We start from the raw sequence: 26,194 nt of genomic DNA on the forward strand, positions 1-26,194 counted from the left end.
TCACACAATGGAGTCTTTGATCTCTGAGCCCAGTCTCACCCGAGGCCGCGGGCAGGTGGGAGAGATCTCTACGTGGCTCTCCTTCAAGTTCAGAGGCCTCTTCTCTGACTCAGAGAAGCTTTTGCTGGTGTTGTCAGGTGAGGACTCATGCGGGGGCGTATTGCAGATGTAGTTGTCATTGAGGGTCTGGTAGCCCTTATGGTCTGAGACAGATGCCGGCACTGTGTTGCCGTTCAGGGGTAAGTTCTCTGCTGGCTTCCCCACTATCCTGGGCTTCTTCTGCTGAATGTTAGTGCACTCGCCCTCCTTCAGCATGGACTTCATGCGGTCACGGTTCCTATAGACCACAAACAGAGAGAAGACCACCAGGGAGAAGCCCAGGAGGGCACAGACCACGATGAGTTCGTTCCAGTAAGTCTTGGTGTTGATCTGCGGCGAGCGCGCCTCTCCTGGCAGAATGATGGGCTCCTCCTGAGGGACCAGCGGGGTGCGTGATCGGCCCAACAGAGTGGTGCTCTCCTGCCTCACCTCACCCCTCACACAGTAATTGGCCAGAAGCTGCCTAAAGCCCTCCTCCACCGACCAACACTCATAGGTCTCCTGTCTGTCAGCTTGGGCCACCACCACTAGCCCGCCCTCAGGGCTGGGGTACAGGAAGTGACCTGCACTCTCACTGTACTCCCACTTCCTCTCCGCCAGGTTGGAGCGCAGCTTACAGGGCAGCACCTTGAATGTGTTGGCTGGTATCATGATTAGCTGACATGAGGACATCCCTGTGGATAAGAAGGGAAAAGAGCCTTTTCAGCTTTCATACAGGTAAAAGCAACAGTCCATTTCTCTCAGGCATTATGATATAAACTGTGTCATTAAGTCACCCTGGTACAGTAGCTGACTAAGTGATGAGAAAGAACAAATGACAAACAAGCTACAGTGGGGGAAACTGATTTGCAGATTTTGTAAGTTTGCCTGCTGACAAAGAAATGAACGGCCTATCATTTTAATGGTAGGTTTATTTTAACAGTGAGAGACAGAATATCAACAAAAAAATCAAGAAAAACACGTTATATAAAAGTTATAAATTGATTTGCATTTGATCGAGGGAAATAAGTATTTGATCCCCAACAAAACATGACTTAGTACTTGGAGGAGAAACCGTTGTTGGCAGCACAGAGGTCAGACATTTCTTGTAGTTGGTCACCTGGTTTGCGCACATCTCAGGTGGGATTTTGGTCCAGTCCTCTTTAAGGTTTCGAGGCTGTCACTTGGCAACTCAAAGCTTCAGGTCCCTCCACAGATTTTTTTATAGGATTAAGGTCCGTAGACTGGCTAGGCCACTCCTTGACCTTAATGTGCTTCTTCTTCAGCCACTCCTTTGTTGCATTGGCCGTATGTTTTGGGTCATTGTCGTGCTGGAAGACCCGTCCACGACCCATTTTCAGAGTCATCTTTTGCTAATAAATACTTATTTCCCTCGATCAAATGCAAATCAATTCAGAACTTTTATATACCATGTTTTTCTGGATTTCTTTGTTGATATTCTGTCTCTCACTGTTAAAATAAACCTACCATTAAAATTACAGACCGTTCATTTCTTTGACAGTAGGCAAACTTACAAAATCAGCAGGGGATCAAATACAGATAATGACGGTAGGAGACAGAAGAATACATTTGTAATCAAAATGCACATCTTAAATCAGAGCATTGATCAGCAGGTCCCTGAGTAGAGTGCTGTTGTATGGACCGGAGAGTACAATCAGGAGTGGACAATCAGGAGTTGATGATAAAGTACATACGTGTGGGTGGGGGTTTAGCAAACCGAGATCTGGCCACCGTCTTATTGCAGATTAATGATGTGTCTGCCTCATCCACATCTTGCTGCCAGTGGCTGAGGACAGAGAAAGTGAATGAGATGAAAGGAACATGGAAAAGCAGATATAACGGACACTATTAATCTACACAGACAAGGACTTAACTGATGCTACAGGCCCAAATGACTACTGTAAGTGTTTGCACCAGGTGCACTTTTTTCAAGCCAGAATATAAAACGGTATTAAAAACAGATGCGTCCAAGAGCATGGAGAGATTATGCTTTAATTTCACTTTGATTAATTACCTCTGAAAAACAGGCAGAACATTTAGAACATCTGGCCACATAAGTCTAAACAAAAGTACCAGCCACATTGTACAATGCTGCAGTATACTGAGATAATGTATAATGAGAGCCCAGCCTCCGCGTAGTTTACCACTGTATCATTACCGCTGTGATCTAATGGGCCATCATCTCTCTGGTGAATCATATCTGAGGATCCTGAGTGCACTCTGGAGGTGTAAGTATGCTGGTCTGAGAGTGTCTCTTTACCTCTCTGGTGGAGCCTGTCTGACATCCATACACTGCCTCCCTGTCCAGGCACAGTAGGGATCCCTGGACAGGACACACTCCCCACAGCTCTGGTAGTTGGTGCAGTTAGCCACTGGGATCTCCACCAGCCCAGAGTAGGAGGACACAAACAGCAGGCCCTGTGAAGGTGAGACGACCGAACATCAACATCGTACCCCTGAAGAAATAAAATCCTCAGAAGCAAAACAGGGGCACACTACAGTAGTACAGAGGATGGGGATTCATGATGTGTCACCCACTGTTTTACAACCCATCTGTTTCCAGCTCACCCGAGAGGAAGTGGCATGTAATTATCTCAATGAACGTGAGCTCCCCTTTAGGCTTCCCACGGCTTATGGGATCCCTAAGCTAGCCAGCGCTGACGTTTAGTACGCTCGTTATCAACTCTCACTATGAGAAAGCGGACAGAAATCAATTTGAGTTCCGTTTTTCAGGACCCTCTGCTGTACCGTACCTTCTCAGAGTCCAGCTCAATGTGTTGTACCGGCTGGGGGTCTGTGAAAAGCACCATCTCCTCGATGATGTGCATCTTGTTGTTGACATTGATGGCTTTGTGAAGTCTTCCGTCATCTGGCAAAGACACGTATACGATAAAACAGGGTTAGCGTCTGCTAGCTATAGGCTACAGCCCAGCCTCTCATAGGGGGGGAAGAGGAGAATGGATTCTGTCAGATGAGCATGCCGGCCTGTAGTACCAGTACCTGTGCCGATGAAGAGCACGTTGTAGGCCTTGTGGGTAGCCTGTACCCGGTGGACAGCTATCTGGGTGTAGCGTACGCTGCGTTTCAGCAGGAGGGGCTGACTGCGGATCACGTTGTCCATCAGGAAGTGATCCTTGACGAAGTTCAGCACCTTATCGGGCATGTGCAGGGAGGAGGGGATGCCCTGCTCTCTGGCGGAATTAGTGATGCACTGTGGAGGCGACAGAGGGGAATCTCTTTGAGCACACGAGTACACGTGCACACGCACACGCACCACACTACAGACACACACACACACACACCCACACACCCACACACACACACACACACACACCCACACACCGAGCTACAATGTCATACTGCTCCCCCGACCCAGCCTCATCAATATGTGTTTGTAGCCTTCCATTGATCAGGCGGTGATAAGCTTGCCAGGAAATGAAAGCAGCAGCAGCTCCCTGATAGGAATCAGGTCTTCTGGGAAGAGGACTGACAGTGACAGCAGTGAGACAGATAGCTGCTTAAGCACTGATGTTCAGTCGAGATTGGAGATGTGACTGAGGAGCAGGCTAGAACACATCAAACCTGCACACGTGTCTGGCTTTGCATACTGCAGCTTATGCGCCGATATAGCACCGCACTGCGTCTGGCCTCCAGCAGAGGGCAGTAGCTACTCACCGCTCCAGGCCGTGGCTCAGGGGTAGGGTGGTTGTAGGTGTACCACTGCTGGGTCTCTCTGTTGACCTCTCGGTAGCGGCCGTCGAAGGCTTTCTCCACCTGGTCCATGGTGAAGGCACACACAGCAGAGCTCCCCGAGGCTCCTTTGTACCTGGGATGGGAACACAAAGGACTTCTTCTCAAAATTCATATACATCGTATCATCCCTCTCTTCTCCCCTTGATTCGGGCTGTTGTGCTACATGTATAACATGCAGTACTTGATCCATAACTCCTCAACTACACCACAACGAGGAGGAAGGAGGTGGCTGTTTGCCAATGAATGAGTCAACATCAATCCGCTATAAACTGAGAGAGAGCTGTTCTTGTTGGACTAGCATGCTTGTATGAGTAGATGATTGCAATGCATTTACATTTTTGGCATTTAGCAGACGCCTCCAAAGCGACTTACAATCGATACATTTGACTAAGCAAGTGAATCGTCAATTCACCACATCACAATGCCAACTGTGGCAAGGTCCCCACTAGCCATATAATAGTAATAGTAATATAATAGAAAATCGAATGTATCAATGCGCCATTGCATATTCATATTCAGTATGTATGTCACACTGGTGCTCTTCTTACCACTGTGAAGTGAACACTCCATAGAACACAGTGTTCTTCCAGTCTTCTGAACTGGGTGTCAACACGAACATGTCCTGGATGATGTTGAAAGGAAAGCCATCGTCGGGCAGTGAGCACATGAGCTGGGCTTTCAGGAAGGTGGTCCATTTCTTCTGCAGTACTCTCTCTCCTCCTTTGTCACCCTGGGATACAAGGAGGGTTCTGTTACATGGAGCTCCTGTGGTAGTACACCAGTGTCCAGTAGAGGGTGCAAGCATGCAAGTTTACAGCTGCTCTACTCCGCAATGACCATTGTCAATGGTAAAAACCACTGATCTACTATAGATAGATCCTGTCCTGTGTTGTCCTGTTTTTTGACACGTGAAAAAAGTATAAACGCACTTACTGTAATGTCGAAGCAAATTCCTATATGTGTATGCATAATGGCAATAAACGTTATCTGAATCTGAATCTGAATCTGAAAGGTATATACTGTAGCTCAATGGCAATAACCCAATTTAGCTATGATACAATTCTGTCTGTCTGATACATGAAGATTGTCATAACTTGCTTAAAAAAATGTAAAAAGTTAGAATTCTACCTGTTCAAACCGTTATATCTCAAAGGCAATTCTCCCTATCTTCCCATCCATTCCATGAGTTACCATAATTGATACCAACTCTGTACACAGACAAGTAACTGCTTGAATTGACTTAAATGAGAAGCATTAGCATCCCTTAGTAGAATCAAACAGAGTACAACAGATTGTGCCCATAACACACATCATCCCTCGGGCAACAGAGTTCTAGGTCAAGAAAACAATCCACAACATCACAACTGGATAGGATACAAACACTGGGGGCAATGGGGAGGCCAAATGCTTTTCAATGAGAGAGAGAAAAGGGCACTGCTCTCTCACAATACCTCTTCACTGACACTACCACTCTAAATCTGTGCCCGTGGCCCTACCCCTCCCTTGTGGTCTGTGGTCATCTATGTGAGGGAGACACTGAGGTGGCATGATATGTCAAAAAAACAACAATAGCTAGACAACCTTTACATGAAGGAATACTTAATACAATTATGTCACTCCAAACCTGATGTGAAAGTCATTTTGAGCATTATAGCTATGAGCGTTATGCCGATACTTGTCACAAATAGCTGGCTGTTTAGGGGTTGGGTAAGGACATGTCATAGAAAAAAAGGGATCATTCTCCAGAGTCAATTATCTGTTTACTTTCACTTGAATCTCCTGTGCAGAAGGCAGCAATTATTCCAATTCCTGCCATAGACATAGATCTGAGGAGATTCAAAAGTAGCAATAAGTTGTTTTCACAGAACGCAGTTCTGGGAGGGAAACAACATGGAGGCTAGTCTACAGTACATAACCCAGAGTCCTTTAACATGTGCCTTCATCTGAGGCCCCCTCAGCATTAATCAGAGGAAATGACATCGCTGAATGGGAAAGGGAAATGACACGTGACTAATGCTGAGTTTCTGAAGCAATTACTTGCTGCAGTAACCCAGCCAGATAATAAGCAACATATATTCTCTGCTCCCCCTGGCTGTATATAGGTATTATTTAATACCAGAGTATGTACTTAAAGTCACTCCTGCATATTGTACCAAAAGCAACACATTTGTGAACTTAGAAAATAATTCATTTTAAATGCTGATTAAATGCAATAGCTCATTAACAGAGAATGCTAGCACAAAATAGAGCAATTGCTGTGTTTGGTTGCTTGCAGCAAAGCACTGTGTATTATTCAATAGCTTGCTTCACTGAAGAGGAACCTGTATTTGAAACACCTGAAAAAACAACAGGGACACGGACCAACGGGAAGAGAGAACATGAGGAGAGATAGGAGGAGGAGGACAGAGAGAAGAGAAATGGGCTTAGATTAAAGCACATGATTTAATGGTGTAGTACTAGTACCGTGTACTACTACTCGCAATACATTAATATGAAACCATTAACCTCTATCCACAACGCTTCTCCATGACAAAGTGTTCTTTACCGTATTATTAATAAGGTTTTATTAATATATTTTTTTCTTTTTTCGGATGCCTTGACTTTAGTTTCACCACTATACAACCAACTAATTCTGCATCGCTCAGACCAACCACTTTTCAAGGGGAACTCTGAAACTGGGACACACTACTTTCTCAGTGAAACTGGGCTTTGCTGCTGTAGTGATGTGTACAGCACCAGAGCAGTGACATAGCAACTAATGTCTAATGCACACAAGAAGTGGCACAAACTCTAACTCCCTCTCAGTCATCTGTATATTCATCCTCTGGCCATAGGAGGGCCCTATGTCTACCTCTACATGAACATTTATGTCATTCAGAGTTAAGCTACTTTGAGAAAGTGGCGTATGTCTCATGCACTGTGAGAATAAGAGGGACTCTGAGGGACGCTCAGAGCTGTGTGTCTGTGTTCCCTGTGAGTGACAGCTTGGCTGCCTTGCCTTCCATTCCAAGTTTGATTTGACAAGAGGGTAGAGGGTGTGTCCTGTGGCCTGCCTGCGTCTGACAGTGGCATACAGACAGGTGGCCATTTTACTGCCACTGAGAGTCAGGACAACCTGCAGACAGCTGAAGAAAGCCTCTCTGCATCCCAATCATCCTGCTTTCAGCCTGCAGAGCCTGGGAAACGCATTCAAAATGCCATTACTATTGGCTGCCTGCTACCTGTGTGGAAAAACATCAACAGGGGAAAATATCCCTCAGTTGAAACTGCATCGTATGGGGGCTCTTAAAATGCAAAACATGCTTTGCACTGCTAAGTGTAGACTGCTTAAATGAGTTTAGCGAGAGGGCAGCTGAGGAAATTAAATTAAAAAGCCACAGACGCAATTGAAAATGACTCGTGAGCTGGCCCCAAAGCAAAGCTCAATATCGCATCTCATCATGGTTATAATATAATCATAATGTTTTCTAATTAAGTTTGATAATGGGCTTTGGTGGATTCATTACGTGTGTTTGCTGTATGGGGAGGACAAAGTATTGCTGGCTGAGTTACACAGTTCCTTCTTGTCCCTTACATTCCAAGACCAAAGAAATATTTGATGTAACAAGATTCAAATCAGTAGCCAGCTACACCATGAAGATTGATGGCTAGAAATCCAAATCCTGGGAGTAGGGGTCGGGGCCATTACATTGCCATCTAGTATTTCTTGATTGGTCATATCACAGCTGCAGAGAACATGATCCGATCCAGTAAACAGACTGTGTGTAGTTATGGGGCTTCTCTAGATGAGGTTAAATGTTTAGATGATTGCAAAAACACTCACATAAATGACCTTTCAACCTAGATTCTTAAACTCCCATGAAGAACTTCAGCTGCTTTAAGTGCATTTCTACCGTCTATGTGGAAAAGGCATGGAAACAGGAGGAGCCATTTCAGATTGGCTGTGAATCCTCATGGATGAGTACTTCTTTACTGAAATGTGGTAAGAGTGGAGGGAAGAGGATATCTGGAGAGGAGGGCCTGAATAGGGGGAGACTCACAGAGGAAGAATGTTTTTCTGTAACACGAGGCCCTCTGTCCCACCCAGGCAAGCCTGTGAACTGCTCCCACCCTTAAATCCCTCACCTCACACACACGTACAAATACACACAGGAGGCACACACGCGCACACACACACCCAGACACACACACACACACACACACACACACTCACACACACACTCTCTCACACACACACGCCCACACAGACACACGTACACACGTACACACACACACACACACACACACACACGCACACACACACACACACACTCTCTCACACACACACGCCCACGCAGACACACGCCCACGCAGACACACGTACACACGGACACACAACCACACACACACACACACACACACACACACACGCACGCACACACACACACACACACACGCACACACACACACACACACACACACACACACACACTCTCTCACACACACACGCCCACGCAGACACACGTACACACGGACACACAACCACACACACACACACACAAACACACACACAAACACACGCCCCTTTCCCGCTCTGATAGATTGCACTATAGTGAGTGGAGATGGGCGGGGGGGTGGTCTGTTGCTCAAGGGGAAAGGACCCCCTTTAGATAGGCCATCTCCACTGAAGCGTCACCCACCTTACACACGCGAGCGATGCGCGACACAATGGTGTTGTCAAAGAAATCAAACTCCTTTCCCGCTTCACTGAAGAAGAAGTAAATCTTATCGTCATCACCCACTGGGTTGCCTTTAGGCAGGCTCTCCTGGATGTAGGCAGAGCCCACAAAGGCTGGGTCTGGAACAACAACAAAGAAAAACATAGGTTTTAAATGTCAACCCATACCCATGCATAAATACAATTTTACGTCCATAAATATCTATGGAATTTGGTGATGAGGAATATCGGTATCTTTTGTACGTAAACCAAATTGGCATACATTCGCAAACACTTTTGTGCAACCCTTTCAGAACTACGGTCAGTTTCATACTCCAGCCTGAAATAATAATTGTATATGTTTAGGGTAAACTGTTTATGTATGTTAAGTTTATCTTATCTCCTATGTTTACAAATAGTAGGACAGGACATTAAACAGCTACCAGTTGGCGGTCCGCATTGACCCTTACCTTGAAGCCAGTTCAGTGAGTTCTCTGTTTTTAGGGCAGCACCTTGGCCAAGGCTCTTGTAAATGATAGGTTCATTTCCTTGAAAATTACTGACTGTACCAGCATACAGTTCTCCATCTACAACACCAGGAAGGATGAGAAGACATACAAAATCAAGACTAACAGACAAGCTTAAATCGTATCTGAAAGATCAGTTTCTGTTTCTGTAAAACAAAAGGGTACTCTCTGGTACAGTAAATCAGCACTTGATTAAACCAACAAAGATAAATAGGCCTAAACATTTGAGTATACTTTGCGCTAAAACTCTTGAAAGGAACTATCAACAGCCCAAGTAATAATATTTATATTTTTACCATTTAGCAGACACTTTTATCCAAAGCGACTTACAATTAGAGATTACAGTCTCCCTGGAGTAATTTAGTGTCTTACTTACTTACTTACAAACACATAATTGTCTTACTCAAGGGCACACTAGTGGTGGTGTACCCAGGTGGGATTTGAACTCATGACCTTCTGATCACCAGTCCAACTCACTATCCCGTAGGCCAGCACTACCTCAACAAGGTTTTTGTACGGCCCAATTGTTTTTTTGTATAAAGCCACAGTCTGTGTAATTGTGTTTTTGTGTACTGTTTTGTACAGTATATGTGTGGAATGTTACGAAAGCCAAACACATATTTCCCTGACAGCGACTGGCCCACATTGTGAACCTACCAGCCATGATAGCTGTGGACTTGTAAGCAGGGTTGAATGGGCAGCGGCTGCGTCCGTCCTCTGTTACAATCTCCCCAGTCTGACTCTTCACCAGGGAGAAGTCTGCAGTGTCCTGGAGAGAGCACACACACACACACACACACACACACACACACACACACACACACACACACACCGGCATGAGAAAAAGCAGGGCTGTAATCTACACTGACACTGACCACTGCCTGCCAGCCACTCAGTTCTCTACAGCAGTGTTTCTCAAATGATGGATAGAGACGACAGACAGTCCCCCCCGAGTCACACAGTCTATAGAGACGACAGACAGTCCCCCCCGAGTCACACAGTCTATAGAGACGACAGACAGTCCCCCCCCGAGTCACACAGTCCAAGTCTGGGTTGTCTTTTTTGGGTGGGTCAGTGGAAAATCACCACAAAACCTTGGGAGCCATTGCTATACAGACTCTTAAGTCTGATATCTCTATTAGTATCTCTATGATGTAAATGTTATTATACAATTCCATTTGGAGCTGATCAGATTGAGATTGAGATTGATTGAGATTGAGATAACGTTTATTGCCACTATGCATTACACATATAGGAATTTGCTTCGTCACCACAGCAAGTGCGTTTATACTTTTTTCACATATCAAAAAACAGGACAACACAACAACAACACAGGACAGACAACAGTGCATTGGATAGTGCGGTATAAAGTAAAGTGCAGTGCAGAGTTTTTTTTTTGAGTCCAGTTCAGTCCTGGGCAGACTTGGGGGCGGGGGGGGGGGGGGAAGCCAGAGTCATTTAACAGCCTGGCGGCTGAGGGGTAGAAGCTGAGCCTGTGGCGGGCCTTAAGTGCCTTAGGCAGCCGCAACCTTCTTCCAGAGGGAAGCAGGGTGAGGAGGCCGTGGCCGGGGTGGAAGGGGTCAGCCATGATCTTCCTTGCCCTCCTCAGAGCCCTGGTGTCATGCAGGGAGTTGAGGGAGGGCAAGGGACAGCCGATCACCCTCTCTGCTGAACGTCGCACCCGCTGCAACTTGGCCTTGTCCTTGGTCGTTGCAGCAGGGAACCAGGTGATGATGGAGTGGGTGAGGATGGATTCTATGATGGCCGTGTAGAACTGGACCATCATGGACCTCGGCAGCCTGAGTTTCCTCAGCTGCCGGAGGAAGAACATCCTCTTCTGGGCCTTCTTTGTGAGGACCTCGGTGTTCTGCTCCCACTTTAGGTCCCGGGAGATGGTCATGCCTAGAAAGCGGCATGACTCCACGGAGGCCACCGGGGTACCTCCCAGCGTGATGGGAGGGGGCAGGGCTGCTTTCCTTCGGAAGTCCACCACCATCTCCACTGTTTTTAGAGCATTTAGCTCCAGATTGTTTAAACTGCACCATCTCTGCAGCCCCTCGATCTCACCCCTGTAGGCAGATTCGTCCCCCCCGGAGATGAGGCCCACCAGGGTGGTGTCGTCTGCAAACTTCAGGAGCTTGACCGAGGGGTGGCGGGAGACACAGCTGTTGGTGTAGAGGGAGAATAGTGCTGGAGACAGGACGCAGCCCTGCGGGGAGCCCGTGCAGATGATGGGGCTGATGGGGAGCGCTGCTCAGAGAGGGGACAGTGTGTATACAGTACGTCTCTATGTGTGGGCTGAGACTTCAGTTATTCTGATAAAGAGAGACGGAGGAGGAGGCCCTCCTGGGTCAGAACCTAGAGTTCTGCTAAGAGAAGAGACACACATTCTGTTGCGTCAGTGTTTCCTCTCACATGTATTGAGTGGAGCGGAGCATATAGCGACAGATATTCCAAATGTTCGCTAACTGTCACTATTCCAAAATGGAAATATCAATATTATGCTTCATTGCCCCCCAGAGAAACATGACTTCCTCTAAAATACACCTGTGACAGATAGAAGTGATGAGTACACTGATTTGGATACAAATATAAGTCAGCCCTGCAGGGGGGTGAATCCCATGCAGTGGAGAATCAACTTGATTGACAGGTTGAATGACACGGTTCATTTAATCTCCCTACTGCACACACACAGGCATAGAGAGGAATTGTGCCCTGGAAATCACTTACTATGTATGCGCAGATGGGGCTGAAGGCGTAGGTTCCGCACACGTACAGGTGGGTGCTGTTCACACGCAGTAATATCTTGATGTAATTGAAGCAATCAGTCTGCATTAAAGAGCACAGGAGAGAGCATCGTTATTATGATTCATATGTTCCTCCAGTCCCCTACAGAAGACAGTCCGGAGGGTAACTCAGATAGGAAGAAGAGACAGCGGCTCGTTGGGCTACCATCCAAGCATATCTCCACATTACTTGGCCGGACTTAATTGCTTCCAAATAGCCTGGGAGGACATTTGGCAGCCGCGTGGCATACGTCTGAGTAACTGTCCAAGAACGGAGAGCTGATTAGAGTATCTTCATCATGATCCCCAGTCCACAAGCCTTTGTCCCCCCCCCCCCCCCCCCCCAACCAATCAATCAAGTCATCATTGAGTCATACTAGATAATAGACATCCAAAAACCACGTCATGATTTGACTGAAATTAAAAAGAGGGTGAAGCCTGGGAGGTGGTACTCTATCTGTCGAATTAGAAACAAACGAAAAATCACTCAGGCCATCATTTGCTGAATTTAAAAAGTTCAACATCGATGGAAACTTCCACTGGTTAAGGTGTGCTATTGAGTCCATTGTCAGTACTGTGCATGGCTGATCGTTGGCGCGGAAGTGTAAACACTATACCACTTGAGTCACACATCAACAGTGTTCTCACCTGCAGGTCTTTTCCTTTGAAACTGCACTCTTCTCTCTTCCCCTCAGGAGTGCTCCATGTCAGCTGCAGGAGAGCACAGGTGTCAGTCAGTAACGCAAAACACACAAAGGCATTGTCTGTAACCTCCGGAAACAAATAAACAACATGTACTTGACCGTTCACACACAGGCACGCACATGTGTATACTCACATTCCTTTGTAGCTTGGCTCTGCTGATATCAGTGAGGTTGAGGGCGAAGAGAGTCTCTCGGGCTCCGACATAGAGCATGTTATCTTCCTTGCTGAGGAGGAGAGAGGTGTAATTGAAGACCCCGTCTACTGTGAATCTTTTGGCTGACCTCTCTTTTGCATCTGGAGAGAGACAGAGAGAGAGAGAGAGAGAGAGAGAGAGAGAGAGAGAGAGAGAGAGAGAGAGAGAGAGAGAGAGAGAGAGAGAGAGAGAGGAAAGAAGAAAAAAAGTGTTATGACAAAATCAACCTGCAGTATTCACTCACTCATGCACTGTATTAGTAGTAGTAGTAGTAGTAGTAGTAGTAGTAGTAGTAGTAGTAGTAGTAGTAGTTAGGATATGAATGGCAACAGAGAGTGTTATGTACAGTACACAACTGAATTGCCATGAGAAACCTGTTCAAAACTGCAATGTCTCCGTGTTACTGTAATGTTTGTGTGTGTGCGGTGTGTGCAAACACGCTCCAATATGTACGGTCGTCTGTACAGTATCTGTGTGTGGTCACAAAACATCATGTGCAGCACGGAGACAGACGTTGTCTCTTAATCAGAGACGCCGGCACACCGTGCCATTACTGACAGAGCTCCTCCAGGCTGTTTGTGCCGTTCCCATGACAACCCCCCTGTCTGGCGTTGCATGCTGTCTTGTCTGTGCTGACTGCAGTGTTACAGGGGGAGATGCAGAGAAAGAGCCAGGACTCGTCCTCACCTGATACGCTTGAATAAAGATGACTTGGCCCCCAGGATGTCCGTGTATGTGTATGTGTGTGTGTGTGTGTGTGGTGTGAGTGAGTGTGTGTGTGTGTGTGTGTGTGTGTGTGTGTATGGTGTGTGTGTATGGTGTGTGTGTATGGTGTGTGTGGTGTGTGTGTGTGTGTGTGTGGTGTGTGTGTGTGTGTGTGTGTGTGTGTGTGTGTGTGTGATGTCTGTGTGTGTGTGTGTGTGTGTGTGTCAATAGAGATCAGTCAATAGAGTGTGTGTCAGCAGCCTCCAGTCCTGTCACCCTCTCTCCTCCGCTCTGGAGGAGGGCTGCAGAGGGAGGGCCTGCGCTCACTCCCCTTCATAACCCCTCACTCTGGCCTGCGGCCACATGTCAAATGACTGACTCTCGCCCTGAGCCCTCCACACTGGTGTCAAAGCTCCACATTCAGCACACGATTGCAGGCTAGAGGTCTGAGGTTCTGAGCCGGCCCGGGTCACAAATGTATCTTGACTCCCCCTCCGTTCTAAACAAAGTGGAGAACGTGCTGTGATGCAAACATAATCCACGTGTAGATATAAAAGCCTGCTTTGTGATGCTCTGAGGACGCTAAAGCAACATCCATTAAGAGTGTAAAAATGGACATGGACTTATGTAGAAACTTAAAAGTACAGAGGAGTCCCATACATAATTTAGAGTTTTACCCTTTAGTTGGTTCCACACTAGTTTATGAGAGAAGAAACAGTGTGTCTGTGTGTGTGTGTGTGTGTGTGTGTGTGTGTGTGTGTGTGTGTGTGTGTGTGTGTGTGTGTGTGTGTGTGTGGTTGCCCTCTCAACCTGATATAACCCCAACTTACAGGGCAGGAGGTTGGTAGAGACTCCTGTCCCCCGGGGTAACTATACAATAATAGCAGTGCATCACTGCAGTAACATCGGGCTAGGGGGGGCCGCAAAATCCCTCTACAAAACCACAAGAGGATCTTCTCTACATAGCAAAGTCCACCGGGGCTGCTCTCTCTGTGTGATTACAGGATGAAATGGAGGGCTGTTCCACGCTTGGGCCATTTCCTCCTCTCCCCTCCCCTCCCATCTCCTCCTCTCCTCTCCTCCCCTCCCCTAGAGCTTTGGGCAAATTTAATGGTGATTTACACAGAGGCAAAGACAAAGGCTAGAGCTTAAACCAAAACAAGGGCTTAGAGAGCTTGAACCCAAACAAGGGCTTAGTGTGCTTTTCACAGAGAAGGATATCTAGACAATTACTCCCAGGAGTCAGATCACCACTGTCATATGCTCCAACCACCGCCGAGGGAGACACAATGAGGCTGGTAATTGTGTACCATTAAGGGAATCCATGTGGATTATGAATAGTGTGATGCTTTACATTACATTCATAATTGCAGGAAACCATTAATCACTTCCCTCCATGCATTGTGTCTCACCACTGAAAATAGACTGAAAGTGTATTGTTGTGCTAGTGAGCATGGGCTTTCACTGATGCCCCATATTTAGCCATGTTCCACAAGATTATGTTGAGAAAATATTATGGCATTTCAAGAATTCATGTGCTTCAAATCATTTTCATGCTGATAACTTGATTGCAACCCAAGATAATAATGTGTACTGATCCACTAAAATGATCCTATAAAAGTCCCAATAAAAGTATCAGTGGTTTGAGCGATTCAACGTGTTTCCAGGAAATGGACCTATCGCTAAGCCACGGCCCCTTTGAAAACTCGGACAAACAAACAACGCTTCACTGTTAGTGACTGACTGACCGACCGTGACTGAATGACATTCAATGACTTACAATGGCGGGAGTTGGCAAATTTCTGATTTACCACAGCACGTAATAGACGTAGATTTTTTTTTTTTTTTTAAAGATGACAAGAATATTTCCTCTAGAAGCTTTTCACCAACAGATATTAGCGAGTTGTTTTATCCGAGTTTTCTGCCTGGAGTGACTTTTGCTGTGATATGATTGGACAGTTTCTATTTTGGGGCGTGGCGTAGCGAGAGGACTATTGTAACATTATGGAATCTCAGGCGTTGGTAGAAGCCGTGCAGTTGCCAGTAGAGCTGTAGAAGCTGTTCTTATTTTGTGATTGTGAGTACCTATTCACTTGGCACAGAATGATCAAGACATGTCAAGTGAAGGATCTAGATTTATATAAAGACATTTTTTAGTTCACTTGTAAAAATGAGTGTGAGAAAAAAACTAAACCTTTCCAGCATTTATCAGGCACTGCAAATAGATGGCAATGTGAGTACCACAACATGTGATAGCACTTGACCCAGTCTGACCCCCTGACCTCAGGGAGACAACATATGATTTGTCAATAAAGCCCATTCAAGCCCTGGGGCCACAAACCAACACTGCAATGGAATACTGTAGGTCAGTCAACAACAGCACAGACTGCTTCATTCAGGTCATTATTACAGGGCTCGGTAACACACAGACACACAGACACACACGCACACGCACGCACACACACACACACACACACACACACACACACACACACACACAGTCCCACACTCTCAGTCTCAGACTCCACTCTATTGTTGTGAGAGAGTCTGAGGTTGACTCCCGGGGGCCATTCCATGACGACGCAGTCCTGGAAACGCTGTGGTGGTACTCTGAGAAGAGCCTGGCCTGTTAAGAGGAAGCACTCAAGAGAGGGAGAGAGAGCTGTGCTTCTAGTGTCTACTGGGGCCAGGGAGAGGGGAGGTGTCAGGAAGGGCAGGCAAGTGGGCACTATGTAACGACTGAAGAGGCCCAACATATCATCACTCGTTTGCCCTGACCTTGTTGAGGCCCCTCCCCCTCCCCTCCCCTCCACCCAGGGGGTCTGTGCTTTAAGTGTCCTGCCCGCAGTTCTCAGGCTCCACTGTGCTACAGTATTATCAAAAGGACATCTCATTATTGAGCCCCAACAATGCCAAAAGCAAACTGGGGAAACCAAGCCAATAGAGGCTACTAAGTCCAGTATTACACTCACACTGGACAGATGGCTCATCTAAAAAAATTACTACAAACCTGGATTTCTAAAATAGTTTTTGGGGGTTTATCGGGAGATTTGCCTGACAATTCTGTATGCAAAGGGGAGTGCATCGACGCAAGCTTTGAAAATGACCTCGCCACAGTTTTCCCCCATGTCCCCACAGGGATTGTTCTGTAACTGTTTTGAACATTCACTTGAATTAAGAGTCTGTCCATACAGAAAACGTTGTGACGATCACAGCTCCTAGTCTCTCTGTTTCACAGACAGGCTTGGAGGCATTCATCACAGTCCTATTTAACCTGCTGCGTCCTCCTGCCACTCCTGCCAATCGCACCTTGGCCTTCCTGTCTCTGTGTGCCAGCTCTCTCACCGTATCACCATTCCCATGCCCCTGATCCACACCCTCAGAGACAGAGAGAGAGAGAGACAGAGACAGAGAGAGACAGAGACAGCGAGAGACAGAAAGAGAAAGAGAGAGAGAGAGAGGGAGAGAGAGATAGAGGGGAGCTTTGTATGGCCCAGAGCCAGTGACGTTGTTAGGCCTGGGCATCCAGGGCTCGAGCCCTGAATGTTTTCTGAATAGCCCTGGATCTCCGGATCCTGGGAAAAAAACAAACAAAACAAAAAACTTCGCCATCTACCGCATCGCCATCGATTTAGTGCAAGCTACCACCCGTCAATCAAAAACTACGCTACCACCCCTCTGCTGAGAGCACTTCCTGTGTGACCCCGCACTGCATTGACAACACAAGTGCCTTAGAAAAACAACACACAATAGAAGCTAGTGAATGGATAGCTCATACTAGGGGCAGCTGTAAGCAATATGAGATCATTACCATCATTATGTAATTAAATGTCATTTTTGCAAATGACACTGCTAAATGGATGGTAATATCCACCCTGCCTGGCTCACTAATCCATTTAGGGGGGGGGGGGGGAATTAATTATGTGGGGCTTTTAGGGAACTCTCTACATTTTGTTGCAGTGAATTTCCCAACGGGTCATAGTCCAAAAAGCACAAAGTTAATTAGAAGCATGGAACATCCCCCTCTAAAAGGCGAATGTGGAGTAATCTGTCCTTCAGTGGGGGAGATCAAAGTGCTTCATTTTGTAGGGCATCCAACTACGGCAGCAGCAGCCTGATTCATTCAGTGCCTTCTCTTCTGGAAGGGAGGTATCAGCTTTCACAGCTGTGTGTGCAGGGGTTTGAAGTTTGCTTTCTTCATTAGAGACGCACATTGTTCTCGTCTACGTAAACGATGCAGAACTACAAGGACACAGTGATGAACCTCATGTATCTCTAGTACACATCACTGATTGTGTGCCAATGGGGCAATAGAGAGCAGCTTTCTTTCTCCTTTAACACAGGGTTACATTCTGTCTATGTTGCAGTCTGAGTTGGAGGGGGCAAACAGGAGAGGCAAACGAGAGAAGCAAGAGAAATACGTTCTATTTCAGTTCTTTTCTCCCACTTACAAGGCCCATGCACTGTCCTTATTAAGAGGATGAATGACATCATAACCAAGTATAAAATAAAGTGACGAAATATGCTGTCTGTTTACAACAGCCTTTTAATTGGATTCTATGTCTCATATACTGTATGTGTATTGAGACTGAGGACATGCTATAGGATCATGAAGGAGGTCTGTCTAATGCCCCATTTCCAGCTGTCTGTCCATAAACATGCCCCAGATGAAGGGACTCACATGGCAAGAGGCCACCCTGGACAAAGGGGATAAGCGCTAAGCAGGGCAGAACAAGCGTATCATCCGGGAGAGAGAGAGAGAGAGAGAGAGAGAGAGAGAGAGAGAGAGAGAGAGAGAGAGAGAGAGAGAGAGAGAGAGAGAGAGAGAGCTGGGCACAGCCTAGCACTGCAGATGGTAATCTATGATGGAGCGCTGCCTATCGCTCACTCACAGAGCACACCTTCACAACCAAAACATACGGTAGCACAAATCTCTGCACACACCCTACATGTTGAGCTCCATAAACTAACTAACCAGATTCAAAGAGCTTATGGTGTTTCTAGTAAGTCCATCCATGAGGTTGTAATGTAGGCTCAATCTCTCAGTAACATCTGGCTGGAACAATAATGACCAGGCCAAAGTACCATTTCTGACCAGCACCATTTTCTCATGGTTTTATATATCAACAGCGCCCTCTCATAAAATAATGAACTTGAGCTTTTTCTTTGATGATGTCGAAACAATAAAAAAAATCACTATTGTGTTTCTGTGCTGTGGGAGCAAGAGAAAGAAACTGACACTGTTAAACAAATGCATGAAAGGTGTCCAGGAAGTGGAATGAAATAACAGGGTTAGGGCAAGCCAAACAAACACAGACATCTGAGAGAGCTGTAAAAACACAGTCAAAATGTGCACAGTTTTGAATGGGGTGGGGTGAGAGATGAGTCAGGTTAATTGAGTTTAAGCTTGGAGAGGTGAGGTCATGGTTGGGACACAGGGAGCGGGAAGAGAACAATAACCTGAACAACCCTGGCTGTGGTTGGCAGGCTCACCCGTACCAACCACAGCCAGACCATAGGAGACACAGTATCCTAAGGGGCTAAGTGATGTTTGATATTCCTGCGGGTCTTTCTGCTCCAGCTATGCCAGATACCCTCATGTTCGCCTTTCATCTCAGTTCCACACCTGTCTCATGTCACTATCGGCAGGCAGATGTCACACACACACACGCGCACACAAACACATGCGCACTAACACACGCACACGCACACGTAATGCATAAATGTCAGCAACATACTTCTTCTTACAGGACTATTATTTGAGGAAGTGGTCAACACACCCAAGCCACCCAACTCCTGAGAAAGTTCTGTAGTCACTGACACAGTTTGCACTAAGAGGCTCTTCCAGCCTGACAGAAACCACTCTCCCAGAGGGGACCGACCACAGAGCAAGGTCAGAACCATGTAATCCTCTAAAGACGACATCCTTGTAATCCTCTAAGGAGAAAGCAGGCCACAGTCCCGGGATCCATCGGAAATGCTAACATTAGGCACAAGGCTATCAACGGCGCTAACTGAATTTGAACCTTATTGAGCAGCTGCTATCAGTGTAATGGTGTGGAGGTGAGAAAGAAGAAGCATGAACTATGATCATCAATGACTGTTGGAGCTGCTGCAGGATACGGGTAGAGAAGGGACAGTGACAGAGATAGAGACAGAGACTCTAGATAGCATCTGGAGCCCATTAAGACATCAGGCCACCAGGAGATTCATTAGGCAAGCTGTGCCTGTGAGGCTGCTGTTTGTGTAGGGAACGGCTTGCGGTCCCTCTTGTTAGCACGAGGTAGCTAGCTCACGAATGGTAGCGCTAAGTGAGCACCATGGTGATGCTGAGAACTCGGGCCAGTTTAAACATGAGCTCTGTCAACAGAGGCTGAGGAGGCTGTTTGCCACAAGATCAGAGGGTGAACTCTGAAGTTGCATACTAATGATGTGAACAGCGTCGAATCCCAGCTTTGAGGGAGTTGTGTTTAGTGTCAACAGGAAAAAGAACATCTAATTGAACACTGTAGGTATTCACCATGCAGGGAAGTTTTCATTGCAAACCATTGCCCGTTGTAATATTTTATTAGGAAAAGGAATGAAATGAAATTGCTCATTTACACAGAAAAGTTTTCCAAAAGTCGTAAACCTCTGCAATTCGCAAACAACATAACTTAGCACCTCGGCGATAATTAAACCCGTTCCCAGAGGGGAAAGAATGTTCCACTGCCATCCTGGGTCTGCTGCTGGTCAGAAAGCTGCATGTTGCTGACCTTCGGTTTAACCTCAATATGGTGCTCCGCAACGTTAACCAGACGTCGACTGGGGACCTCTCCATGAGCCCCCTCCTTCACCCCCGTAGGGAGAAGCGGAGCATCGGTAACATGCCATGACCTGGTGTAGTCAGTCCCCTCAGTCTGACAGCACAGTGGGGGTTCAGCCGGGCTGGCGTGAGGGCAGGCTGAGTTCAGGACCACAGTCGGGATGTCCCCTACCACAACACCACGGAGACCAGAGTCTGGGAGCACTGAGGGTGTTTTCACAGGGCCTGTCAACGTGTGATTTATGAAACGCTCCCTCGTGAGTTGGAGAAGGTGGGTCTCGTAAACACTGACGATATTAAGATCAATGCTCTTGGATTTTCAGGCTAGATACAGATGGATGATACTGCTGCAATGTTAGACCTTTAGGTCTAAGGAAGCCTATAACATGTCACCACATATTGTCATCTCTGATATAAGACTCAAACCTCAATCACATATCTATGTGCCTTGTCATTATACTGGATACATATGTATACAAACATTTTCAGAATGTACTCTACAGTCTAATTGGATAGTGTTGTTCTTTCAAAGAGCACAACTCATCTAGACAGTGGCCCAGGAAGCTGTACTTACTGCCTTTGATGGCCAGTACGCCTTTGCCAAGGAGTTGTGGTCTAGTAGAGCAGGTCTAAGCACCCAAGGCCGGACCTCTCCCATTGCAACACATTACACAGGCATGGATCCCAGCTCACGCATAAAGGAAAGTAGATCATATAGGCAATAGATTACTCTGTGCCATTCTACCATATACAGTATCTCCGCTTGGTAGATTTGGTGGTTATCTCACTTGACAAGATTGTCATTTCGAATTACTTCAACGTGAGTGACTCCACTGGCCTAAACGTTGTCCTATGGGTCGAGAACAAAGAGCATTCTGTCTACGTGCTTCACAATTAATGATGATCTTTCTTAATAGCGCTGAGGGCAAAGCCCTTGTGTTGAAGTAGACTGCGACTGCACGCATGGTGTTTAACAGAGGGTTGAATAGATCGACGTGCAGAGAGAGCCTACATAAACCACTTATAGGTGTCCCTTTAAATGGCATTCTAGCACACTAAGCTCTCCGGCATGGTCCGCATTAACACTCGAACAGCCGTGCCTTTTTTATCTACTAAAAGAGCCGCCTTGGGGGCCAAATGACCCCCTCTTTACAATGCTCAAGCTGCTATTAACACACAACGACCACTAGTTGGCCGCTTGTAAATTAGCATGCTTCCTACACAGAAAAATGGCAAAATAGCTTTATACCAGCTTTTCCTGATGTGATTTTGAAAATGTAAGGATACTAGGTGGTAGGGCACATATCTAGGAAAAGTCATGAAAGGAGGGTCCTGAAACTTGATCGAGTGCAAAGATCTAACATTTTTCTTTACTCACAGGGGTCAAATGACCCCTCATGGCTGTTCTACTGTTAACAGAGGGTTGAATAGATCGCCGTGCAGAGAGAGCCTACATAAACCACTTATAGGTGTCCCTTTAAATGGGATTCTAGCACACTAAGCTCTCCAGCATGGTCCGCATTAGAAGGCAGGAACAAAAGAGGAGCGGGAAGCAGATGTAGGCTGGACCCATGATCCGTCCTGATAGGCGCATAATGAGAACCAGACGAATGTTCACACCATAACACACACAAATCCCCATTCATTATTCATGGCAGATTAGACTCTTCATTAAAGGCGGAGGGAGGGATGGAGGGGGACGGACAGGGGGGGGATGGAGGGGGGGGGGGGTTGAGTCTGTCCAGGAAAATGTTGTTGCCGCTGGGGCTGAGCGGGGACTGGCCTGTCCTCTCCATGGGCATGCTGGCAGGCTGGCAGGCAGTCATGCTCACATACGGACGGCCAGATAGGACCAGGAGGCAAAGAGGCGGGGGGGTAAAAGGGTGGAAGGGCAGCAGGGGGAGGCTGGGGGAGGTAGGGGGGGATCACAGACTCATTGTAATGCACGGAATGGAATGAGGAATGTGTGTTTGATATCGTTCCTCATTCTATTCTGTGTGTTTGATACCGTTCCTCATTCTATTCTGTGTGTTTGATACCATTCCTCATTCTATTCTGTGTGTTTGATACCATTCCTCATTCTATTCTGTGCATTACAATGAGCCCCGTCCTCCGATGTCTACCTCCACCAGCCTCCACTGACGGGGGAGAGGGGCAGAGAGGAAGGAGCAGATATCAAAGAGAGCCCAGTGAGTTCTGCAGGGCCTGCATCTCTGAGGCTCGTAGCACGGAATGTTGCCTTGATACAGTAACACCGTGTGACAGGTGGGAGAATGGTGGAGCACCGGTACTGACGTTAGCATGCAACCCCAGCTCCCATGGCCAAGCCAGGAGCAATCCGCCTCTCTATGGTCATAAACATCAGGCTTTGTTTACTCCTCATGAGGGTGTTTCCTTACACAGGACACTGTCACCACCGGGCACTCATATAGTGTGGTGTACACCACTCACTGCCTATTCCCAAGCACTCTCTCGTGATCTCTCCTGAATCTATGTGGACTGTATTTGTTTATATGTTTAAATTAGGGCTGCCAAATTTAAAAAAAGAACAAATCAAATAATCTGATGCAGATTATTTTGTGTGTTTTTTTTTGTCACATACTCCAACCCAATGTAAATCAATGTAAATGAAACCAATGAAAACATCTTTATTTACTGTAGGTCTAAATTGGACAAAAACCTATGTTTTCTTTAGGATGAATCAATCAATGCGATTAACTGGCAAAAATGTTTTGGTTTAAAAGGTTTAGTTAGTTTAGTTTAGTTTTATTTTTGTTTAAATGGCAATTGCCATGGGAACCTGAGCCCTTTCTTGTCAGTTTTAGTGCTCCAGCTAGTAAACAGTTATATGAGCGTAACTGTATGACTTTATCATGAGTGGGAAGCCCGTTCCCTTTTACTGCTGACCCTCTCCGAGTTTAAGAGCTGTGTGTGAGTCCCACTAGAGTTAAACCAGTATGTTTCCTTAGGTTGACCCCGTTGGGAAGAAAGCATTGCTCCAAAAACAATGGCAAGTGGTAGTGTAACGTGATCCTCTTTGCGTTACAGCTCTATACAACCACTCAATGTGCTTACGGGGATACCTAATTGAACCATTGAATCTTCTGAGAAACAATTCACAAAACGATTCTGAACAGAACATGACCTGCCAACACAAGGGAAAATAAAAGAAATGATTGGCCTGAGCTGTTCTGTACTGTACATCTCTCATGGGTACCACTGAGCAGAACAATGACATTTTGGTTTGACGTGTTTTATGGTAGTGTTCAAGATCCGTGCTTCACCCGAAAAAAAGTGTGTCTCTCTGTCAGAAAAGGAGAAGTGTGAAGCTGAAGGGCCTTTTCAGTGTGTGATTGATGGTGTGTGCTGTTGTGAAACGCTCCGTCAGGGCAGTGCTGTGGGCTTTGTGGAGGCTGGCAGGTGAGAGAGATTACCTGTTACTATGGAGGTCCTGCAGGAGAGGGGATGCAGGCTCAGACAGGCAGCCAGGGCACACACCTGAGGGTTAGGTGACCCACTTTAATCCATGCCAGGGCTCACATGAACCACACTGGGCTTAAGGTAGATGCAGATCGTTTGACAATGTAGTCTGAGCAGACGGTTTCTCTGCCAGAGTCGTGCTGAAAGAACTACAACTGATCCCAGTAGCTGAGTCATGGGGGAGCTGTAGTTACAAGCTATATCCCTAATAGCGGCACAGTGGATTTGCATCACTGTTGGTGCCCCCGCTCCCAAATAAATTAGGCTCCTCTATAAACACAGAGATGCTACAGGATGCTTTGGGGCAACAACAAAACAATCTATTGCTGGATTTAAAGGGGTGTCCTCGTTTCAGGCTTGAGCCCCTGCCCTCCAAACACCATTTGCTGTATTTAATTAATTGGGTGTCAAATCAAATAATCAATGTGGTTCACATCAATGTGCATGAGAGTCATCCATTGCTTTAGCTTTATGTGAACATAAAGCTAAACTTTAACATTATGTGTTATCAAGCCTGGCGGAGCGTCACTAAGCTAACATCCTCTGTACTGCCGTTATATCTCTTTTTCTTCCTTATTTTTTCTTCCGCAATCCGTCAAACTTCATACAGATTAATAATCAGGGAGCACTTTTAGATTGTGAGAATGGAAAAGCACTTAGTCATGTCATTCATGATTCTCATGCTCAGGTGAATATGAAGAGAAATACATCTGCACTGACAGCAGGAGTGTGTTGATATGTATAAACAAATCATAGTGCTTAAGACAGTCAACTGTTTAAACAAACCATTAGTAGCGCGTGTAAGAGAGATAGGAGCGTTAGAAAAGTGCAAGACCAACCCCCTATGTCTGTGGAGACCGTGTTACATTGTCCTGACTAAGTCCCAGTAGAAGGCCGTGGTTCATTTTGTAATTACCTCTGACCTGCTGAAACTTGACAGACCCACACTGATGGGAACTGCCATTCATTGCATGGGATTAAGCTGGCTTTACAACCATTAAGGTTTAGACATGGGGCAATGCACAGTCTAAACCGTATGGATTTGAAACATTTCACACAATTGAGCATTCAGTTGTGAATGTTCCTTTAGCTTTTTGCAAAGGCATTGAAATGTCTTACAATGATAGCAGAAGTCAATCAATGGGAACCAGACACCACATGTGTGTATTATAACTGACAGGAGCCTATAATACTGAGAATAAATGACATAATACAATCAAGTTACAATATGTGTTACAAAGAAACCTTGCAGAGCATGCTCTCTCTTTCAGAAGGAGACCGTTCATCGTCAGGGCAGCCCTATCCTGAAATATCAGAGGCTTTCCAGCAGCAGTCCAGTTATGTAAATGTTGTGTTCCAGCTCCGTCCCGCTGTGAACACCGATCCTCACCCCTGAGCCCACAGAGCCAGAGTCTAAGAAAGGAACCAGCCCTGCTCTTGTTTGTCTGTGTATGAACATCAACACCTACTAGTACTGTCCATGGAAAGTATCCCACAAAGCCCTGCCTGAGCCCGCAGGAACCTCCAGAGCTCTCAGCACCCTGGACGAGCCGTGTACGACAAGTCGACAAACCCCTGCGCCGACACTTATTTATAGATGAATAACACAGGCCCTAGGAGCCAGGAGGCCAGCTCCCTTACACGCTCTTCACTAAATGGATGATCTACCTACACGGGTCAGCGAGGAGGGCACGGCGGCAGGGTAGACACGGTGGCCTCTCTCTCTCTCTCTCTCTTTGTTTCACTAATGTTCCAAGGAATGCAGAGAGAGGTTTCTCACTGTGACTGATCCAGAAGGAGAACCGAAGACACACAACAGGAGGACGAGACAGACATAGACACATGACCCTAAGGACCCAGGGTCCTTGTTATTATGGAGTTACGGAGGTGACGTCACTTACTGTAGGAGAAGCTGAGGCGTGGAGTGACGTCGTCTTCGGTGGCGGCTGCTTGAACAAAGCCGGCCAGTAGTAGCAGAGTGAGGGCGGGGAGACAGAGCGAGGCCATACTTATTGTCCACATGGCTCCTCGGGACTGCCAGCCAACAGCGCAGTGTTTGCCTTTCAGGATTTTGGGGAATTCATGAAGAGTGTCTTTTTCTCTCCCCTGTGTTTATTTTTCCCCCCTCTCCCTCTCTTCCTGTAGGGCTGCACTCCGCTCCTGAATGGGAGACCTGTGCACTGTTGTGAAAATGAAGCAGAGGAGTTCCTCCCGCGGCTGCAGACGGCCGCTGGGCTCGGAATGACGACCTCTGACCTTCAGAACGAGCCTCCCAGGGCAGCCAGCCTTCTCAAATCAGCCTCCATGCACACACACCACCCCTGGGTCTCGGCTGAGATCTGCACACACACAAAAGAACATTCATTCAGATTGGGGTACAGTGTGCAGGGTTTCTCTCCTGGAATCATGGCACATTTCTTTGTAAAGAAAAACAAAAAAAAACAT

At 46.6% G+C, this 26,194-nt stretch overlaps 1 protein-coding gene across 1 annotated transcript; it reads right to left on the reverse strand.

Moving 5' to 3' along the window:
- Window positions 1–25,771, reverse strand: sema4ba (sema domain, immunoglobulin domain (Ig), transmembrane domain (TM) and short cytoplasmic domain, (semaphorin) 4Ba; the record flags this gene model as incomplete). The annotated part of the gene is made up of 14 exons (XM_080539239.1): window positions 1–773; window positions 1,794–1,885; window positions 2,360–2,517; window positions 2,853–2,968; window positions 3,100–3,310; window positions 3,775–3,925; window positions 4,401–4,582; window positions 8,532–8,689; window positions 9,019–9,135; window positions 9,733–9,844; window positions 11,806–11,904; window positions 12,510–12,572; window positions 12,700–12,860; window positions 25,651–25,771. 14 exons carry the CDS (start codon window positions 25,769–25,771, stop codon window positions 1–3), a joined length of 2,514 nt encoding a protein of 837 aa, XP_080395365.1.
- Window positions 25,772–26,194: the final 423 nt, after the last annotated feature.

This window comes from Nansenia antarctica, assembly GCF_963989245.1.
Source record: "Nansenia antarctica genome assembly, chromosome: 9".
NCBI classification, from domain to species: domain Eukaryota; kingdom Metazoa; phylum Chordata; class Actinopteri; order Argentiniformes; family Microstomatidae; genus Nansenia; species Nansenia antarctica.